This window comes from Paramisgurnus dabryanus, chromosome 13 (genome assembly GCF_030506205.2).
Source record: "Paramisgurnus dabryanus chromosome 13, PD_genome_1.1, whole genome shotgun sequence".
NCBI classification, from domain to species: domain Eukaryota; kingdom Metazoa; phylum Chordata; class Actinopteri; order Cypriniformes; family Cobitidae; genus Paramisgurnus; species Paramisgurnus dabryanus.
The window spans coordinates 11,108,928-11,117,001 of NC_133349.1; the positions used below are offsets into that span (position 1 = coordinate 11,108,928).

The window sequence follows — 8,074 nt, forward strand, 5'->3', positions numbered from 1 at the left end:
TTATTGTTTTCACATCTATGGCAAACGCTGACATTGCGAAGTTGCTCGTGACCAAACAACATTACATTAGGTGACGTCAAACGTAACCTGCGTCTTGAACAACAGTACTGTTTGAACATTAGGCTAAACAGAGGGTGTGTTAAGGACGTCTGCAATTCAGCAAATAGAAGTAATTGGTTTTAAACTACTTTGGTTAAGAAATGTGGACGTTAACTTCAGGTGGGCTCGACTATTAAGCAGCATGTGTTTGGAAATGTCCGTAAACAGTGCTGGGGTAAACGTGTCATCTGTATCAAAACGTTATGATTGGCCCAAAGCTGTCAGCGCGGTCTGACGTCGTCTGTTCTAAATGCCGGTAATCTATATTTTTTTCACACATAGCACTTACTGGTAATCTTTCAACCTCTCTTACTGGGAAATTGGCAGCCCTGATTTAACGGAAAGGTTCTGTTCACACATGACCTGTTAACTGCAATTTACCAGTAAATTACCATTAAAGACTGTGTGTGAAAGGGACTAATGTCAAAATGTTGACACATCAAAATTAAAGAAGGCAGATGTTTCTGTTCACAGAAGCCGCCGTGAATGACTCACAGACAATCTAATTACATGGCCGAGCAAGTCAGGTGTTTCTTAAGACAAAGGTGAATTCCAGCCAATCGCATTACAGCGCTGAGCAGATTTCCAACCAATAAAATTACGTTTACTGAGTTCGAGAGTTTTTATAGTGTGTTACATGTATCCATACACTGTTTTCTTCTTATGTTAAGTCCGTTCACACCTTATGGCTTTTCTGGTAGCTTTTCAGTAAATTAATTTGTTCTCGTTAATGATTTATAAAACTTATAGATAAAAGATCATCACCCTCAAATCCGACACAAAAACACAATTGAGTCAAAGCCTCGGGTTTAACCTTCTTTTATGTCATCGTTAGTAAGATGTCATTGGCAGATAGTTCAAATGCATTATTATGTAATAAATTTGATTTCCTTAAAAGTATAAGTAGCATTTAATGTTCGGCCAGTGCGCAGGGTGTGGTGAGCTGCTTTGGGTGAGAATGTCCACTTTTTAGTCCTAGTCCGCCTCTGTTTATTAATATACAGGTGTGAGAATGAACTGAAGTATTGAGTTGTTCAGGCACCAGCATTCAGATAATTACAGAATTAGTATGCAGGTGCCCTGTGGATGCAACGTCACGATTTCAGTCAACAGGTGCAGATGGCTGTAAGCTATTTTCTACTTGCACATTTGCTCAAACAACAAGCAAGAGAGAATCAGGCAGTGCAAAACCAAATTGCTGCAGTTTTGTCATTAGGCTACATATAAGTGATGGGGATGAACTTTTGTTTTAAAAAAAAAAAATCTTGATTCATGCTGATAATCAAATTTAGGTGTATAAATGCATAAGGCATTATGAGGTTAGGAGTATCTCTTGCAACAGAGTATGATTTCTTTTTTTTTTTTAAATATGCTCACAACACCATTCTAACAACTGGCTCAAAATGAGTCATTTTGTCTTTGTTCTGTTTTTCTTCTCTCTTTGTCTCGCTTTAATGTCACACACTGCATTCAAGAATACGCTTCCTATATCCTATTTGATATCTTCGATCTTTCAGTCTGACACAATCTAACCCCCATCATGCCTCTCAGAGATTTACTGTAAACTTTAAATATAGAAAAACAGCCCAGCGTGAGAGCTCTTAGCAATCTAACAATACAGCTCAATGTGGGGCCTTTGACGCAAAACACCATCAGTCTTTACATTTAGAGACCATAGGCTAAGACAATGATGGAACCATAATAAATGAATAAAGGCATCATTGATCATCTTCAAATTCCAGAAAGAGTCCAAAGTTGATTTAATCAATGATGTGATAAGTACAGCTAGGACGCCCCTCTTCCATTATGATGGGTGGATCGCCCAGCAGTAAATCTTCGTCCCCGAGTGCAGAAAGTTCAGAGTTCACAAAGTTGGGAATGTTGAAATGAGCCAATAGTGCAGCCTCTCTTTCAGCCCGGGTCTCCATGACCATATTCTGAACCACCAGACCGACCATCTCCACCTGCCCATTGGAGCCACCGCTGCCTGTAAATCCATTCATGGCCATGCCAGTATCGCCTAAGGAGGCCCTGACCCCATCTCGTTCCTCTTCATTAATATAACAGTGAAACAGAGACCGGGATTCGTCCAGTAACGGCCGAGAGAGACCTGCTCGGGCGTCTGTGTTACGTTGACGGCTCAGCCCCTCCGCACAGCTGGTGAGACGCATCCGTTTCTCATAAGGCTCTGTAGTTCTGCAGGAGGAAGAAAGCACAGGGGTCATTCCAGTTCTGCTGTATCTTTCCAACTTTGTAAATTAAAAATGAGTTCAAGGTTGTTTCTATAAAAATCTATGACTTTTAGACTCCTGAAAATTTTAGATACCTAGCAGGATTGCTGTTTTTCAGTGAAAAGGTCATTTTGGTATTTTTTAAATCATATTTTGTCATTTTAGCATAGTCATACTGATTTCTTTTTTTTTATTGAGAGAAGATAAAAGGAAAAAAACTACCTCCATTCACAAATACAATTTATCCCTTTTCCTCTTACCCCCCTCCTTTCTTCTTCTGTTAAACATATATGTATATGTACACAGACACATATGCATATAAATGAAAGAAAAAATAATAAAATAAAATAAAAACACTAATAAGAAAGTAGGCGAAAATAATTCAATTAGATTACAGAGTACCGTGTATTAAACAATGAACAACCTTTTGTGTAGGGTTAAGTGCAAGTGAGGGGTCAGAAATCCCAAATATGGCAATCAGAGGGCATCATACTGATTTCTTACGAATAAGTCTTATTTACTCTTTATCCGCCATTGACGAGTTAACTTGTCAGTTAAGAGAAAATGCTTCCCTGCCAATGACCTGTTTTTCCAGCAATCCGTATTTCTGCTATATCCACCAGGTGGCGCTCTTACCCAACTTATGAAACCCGGACGCAAACCCTTATGTTGCATTTACGCCAACCGCGGTAGAGGTGGCAAGCGCAAATGTTAAGTCAATGTGAAGACGCGTTGACGCGCGCCTGGAGGTCCCGCGGTGCAGATGAGGCGTTTAGGGCTGCGCGGTAGACACATTTCCACCTCATTCGCGTGTCTAGTTTGCGCAAAAATTATTTATGGCGCAGTATGCGCAAATGGTGCTTTTAGTGCATTTTGCGTTTGACGGGAATTTGCGGCTGACGTCCGAGATGAAAAATGTGAATTTTCGCGCTGCGTTAACCAATCAGGAGGCTGCTGCTGCTGTGGCGGCAGCCCCGCCCAGAGTCACTCATTCAGCATGAAGGCTTGCACAATGCACAATCAACATCAGCCATCCTGCAAACAGACAACCACATAACACTCGCCCCTCCCACATGAAGCGGATTTTGCCTCTGAGGCGCGTCAAATGCTTGCTTTTTCCGCGCGTCTTCTTCGCTCTTGACGCGTGAATGCATTCAAACTGTTCAAGCGGCAAACTAGGCGCGGTAGACGCGATTTTGACGCCTGAAACACGGTTGGTGTAAATGCAGTATTAGACAAACAGTAAGAACTTTCTATCAAAAGTCCTTCACAAAAATGCAATTATCTCAGCTAAATTTTGTATTTTTGAAGAAAGTTTGTTTAAAAGCAGAGCGTCTGTTCTTTTATTTGATATATTGTATGTATATATATTCAAAGAACATTTTCTGGAAGTCATTAAACTTTTGTGAAAATCATAAAAATGCTGGCGCGCTACCTGGCAACTTTTTTTTTAAACGCTAGCGGGGAAAGGGTTAAATGTGGAGAAAAGCTTCTTCACGTCCTCCGTTCTGCAGTTTACTGATTGATTCACTGAGCTCTGAATGATTCACTTGGTGACTGATTTGTTTCCAAGATAGTAAATCAACAAGATGCGTCACAAGATCACAATGGTCAATATGTTTGTGTTTTTTGTGACAACACATGAAATAAACACCTGTCGAGAGCCTAGGGGGCCCGAAATTTGGTGGAGGCGGGCATTTCCAAGTTTTCTATGCAGGAAAAACCCTATCTTGCTGAAGGATGATGTCATTAAGGACCTTGAGTTTGTTAGTTTAATAGATTGACTAATTGAAAATATTTTAAGGACAGAAGAAAATCCAGTTATGCACATCTGTTTGAGCAAATTGTTTACAAACAGTATTTTGGCATTACATGCTAAGATTTTTGGATGGGTGGATATATTAAGGCATGAAAATGTACCGCATAGAAAAAGCTATGAGAGCACAACCTCATCGGCAGCATTTTAGAGCATTATTTCACCTTTCTAGTGGAAGGGTGAAAGGAGCTTTTGTGCTTTTTGAGCGTGGGAGTACCCTTAGCCTCATCTCATAGTGTATCCTCATCCTATGTGTGTTTGTATGGAAGAGCATCTATTACTTCCTTCTCTTTTCAGTGATCTTGGGTAGTAAGTGGTATCTGCTTCTGTGCTGTGCTAATGGATGACTCATACACAGAGCAGTTTAATTAAAGGGCGGCTAAACTGGCAGCCAGCTTGTCCCCCTGAGCTTTTCTGGGCTGTGTAAGATTGGAGGATGGGGGCTATTATGGCTTGCCATTAGAACGGAGTCTAATTACTGCACATGCCTGACTATTATAACCCCCTTTAATATTATCTGTCTGATACATTCAAATATTAAATGAGTGAGCCCACTTTTCATAACTAATTTCCTTTCAAATGAATTTGATTTGGAATGCAGGATTAGTAGACCACTGTGGCATGTTTGTGCAGTTAACAGTTGAATGCATTTTTGCAGATATACTTAAAAAATTCAGTTATGTACAAGCAGGCAGAATGGATAATGAATCCACAAACATCTCACTTTCAGTCCTCAAAGCTTGTGCGACATCACATTGCAATCGCATGAAATAACGTGACACTGTTTGTCAGACTTGACCTTATTCTAATTGGATCCCAGGCAGCTGTTGGTTTAATCATTTTTTTTTTTTTTTTAAGATCTTTTGATAGTCAAACCCAGTGTTCTGTGGAGGACACGACTTTACAGAGGCAGCTAATGAGATCGAGGCAAGACACAGAATCACACACGCAGTGTTTCAAAGAAAGAGACGGTAATGAGACGGCAGGCTAACCAGAAATGCTGCACAAGCAGCTTGAAACTAAATACTGAGTGTTTTGAAAGTACATCCAGCGTGTGTTACAGATACACAGAGATAATCTACAAAACAACCTTTGCTTTCAATCGTTCGGTTTTCCCCTTGCTACGAGATTAGATTTCCAAAGCTTGTATTTTTCAGTGCATTGTAGAAATGTACTTACTCTGGGTGTGGAGCTCCTGTTTTGGTCAGGAGGGTAAGAACAAAAAACATGAAAATGACAAAAACTGCAAGACCCACCCAAAAGCCGATCACAATGGAATCTGCAGGAGAAAACAGAGATTTATTCTAACATTTATTATTCAACCCACATTTTCTTGACTCATAGCACCCAATTCTACGCATCTATCTGTCTGTCTGCCTGTCTATCTCTCACTTTCTTTCTCTATCTGTCTGCCTGTCTGTGCAAATTTTGTTATTATACAGTATGTACATGAATACTGTATAAAACATTTTAATAGATGCATCTATCTATCTATTTCTATGTACCTCTTTTTCTCTGTCTTTCTCTTTATGTATCTCTTTATCTATCTATCTGTATGCAGAAATGAATTTGTATATCTCACAAAATATAAAGAAATATGTAAAATATTGCGTGTAAAAGAAATATAAGATGTATATGTATGTATTGCTTACAAATTAGTATCAGTTTTGTATTGGATAAACTATTTTCTTTATTAAATATATACAAATACACCATGTTAATATAATAGGCTTGTAACAGATAAGAAAATAATTAAATCCAGAACTGTAGCAGAATAATACATTGAGATAAAACGCAGACTTACATCGATGTGCGCGGAGTCCCTCAAAAGACACGGGCTCTTCATCGTCATAATATTCATAACTCCATTCATAATTGTGATTTGGCATACTCGTGCTATTTAAATACTGCAGCCTCGGCATTTTAAACTGATAATAACAGCTTTAAGAAAATAAACAAAGCATTAGAGTTCGCATTTGCCAGATGAATCGTGCAGCTGGTTTTGTCTCATTGTTATGATCGTGTGGAAATCTCACAGCTGCTTGGAAAGTGTGCGCCAACAACGGGAGTCTCCGCTGCAAACACGAGCTGGATGTTGCCGGTGTTGAATGAGATCACGCATCTCTCTCGTTCACGCACTCCTCGTCTACGTGTGAATGAAGAAATTTCACGCGAGCAGCGAGGACGCGCCACACGAGGCACCAGAGAGCGCGCTAATGGAGACTATTAACTGACAGTGAATCTATGCCCCTCACATACTGTACAGGTGCTCTCTCTCTCTCTCTCTCTCTCTCTCTCTCTCTCTCTCTCTCTCTCTCTCTCTCTCTCGTTTGTTCGCTCGCTCACTCGCTTGGTCTGTCTTAAATGTGTTTTTCTTTCAATCAATAATGTTCATTAATAGTATGCAATACACTGATGGCAAAATCTGTGGCTGTTTATGAGCAGCAAATATCTAAAATAGCTTCAATACAATTGACCTTTGTCATTTCTTTATTGATTCCTAATATTTGTTGCTTTTTTAAAGTCGCTTTGGATAAAGGCATGTGCTAAATATAAAAATACTGTACATACATAATTAATGAAGATTTCACACTAGGGATGAGTCTGAAAGGAAAACAAGTCTTAAAGGTGCTAAAGACTGCATTGAAATAATATGTTAAAGAGCACCTCTTTCGTTGCTTTGTGTATTTGGTATAATACCAGTCATCCTAGAAAAACACGGAGCTTTTTTGTGAGTTTTGCTGGCAAAAATGCTTGATCTTGCAGCACTTTTTCTTAAAAAATGCTATGGAATATGCAGGATTAAATTGTGGGAACTTGCAAAAACTGTTTTCAGCTTTTGCAGCTTTTCAATGATGTTCACGTCACATAATCACGTCACTTCATAACGTTTCCATGGCAACAGGAGCATGGCGGCACTTGTGTGAGGTAAATGCAACAATTTTCAACTTTCTGCTAAGATATGTGATTTTTCCTATGAAAATGCGGGGATTATGAAATCATGCAAGCCCCGCATATTTTGCTCGCTGAAATCTACAATTTATGTTGCGAAAGTGCGGCGTATCAGTCACACAATGTAAATTTTTAGGATATGTGTACGTAAATTAATAGTTAATTCTGGTGTTATTTCCAATGTTTATGTTTTAATCGGGCAGGATAATGGATTTATAAAAAAAACGTTAAGGTGTGTGTGTCTGATGTATTCTTTTAATGACACAGGTATAAATAAAGTTTTTTTGACATTCAGCTACACGGTCAGTGTTATTTCTCTGAATAAGTTTAGGTAACTTGTAAAGATAACATAATTACAAAACCAGCAAATAATTGCATGCACATACGGTACAAAGCATGATTATTTATTTAGATTTCAGAATGAGCACATTTGTCAATAATACTAAATATGCTGCGGTCTGTCCGCTGATCTGATACTGGAACAAAGATGAATGTATAATAACTGATTAAAAAGCAAAATGTACAACTTTTAGTAAATAACTATGTACATGCTTAGGATGTTTGCGTTGTAATAATGTACAGGGTAACTTCAGATATAAAAACAGAGACTAGTAAAGTGATGTTTTACCATTAAAATCTGATCGCGTCCATTGATTTAATAGAACGTTTGGGTATACCAACAAGGTGGCGCGGTGGCTTCACAGTTGTGACGTCATGTGCAATCCAGTCATTTATATAGATCAGTGGATAAATCCTGCGATCGCATAATCACGTTTTTCTGGAGGGACTGTAATACAATGTGTTCGCTTGGTTTATGGTTAAAAAACACTTTATTTTCCACATAGCGTACATTTTTGTAGCTCCTGATTTCACTGTCTTCCTGCAACGGAGGGATTTGGAAAGCTCTGTGTCCCTGATTGGCCAGCTAATCTGTACATTGTGATTGGCCTGAATACCTCTGACGTGAGCCGGAAAT

The 8,074-nt window shown here is 39.0% G+C and overlaps 1 protein-coding gene across 1 annotated transcript; it reads right to left on the reverse strand.

The window, feature by feature from the left end:
- Positions 1-2: 2 nt before the first annotated feature.
- mrap2a (melanocortin 2 receptor accessory protein 2a) lies at positions 3-7,140 on the reverse strand. Its single transcript, XM_065298524.2, has 3 exons — positions 5,951-7,140; positions 5,326-5,425; positions 3-2,295 (listed from the first exon to the last, which is right to left on the reverse strand). Exons 1-3 carry the CDS (start codon positions 6,066-6,068, stop codon positions 1,860-1,862), a joined length of 654 nt encoding a protein of 217 aa, XP_065154596.1. The 5' UTR covers positions 6,069-7,140; the 3' UTR covers positions 3-1,859.
- Positions 7,141-8,074: the final 934 nt, after the last annotated feature.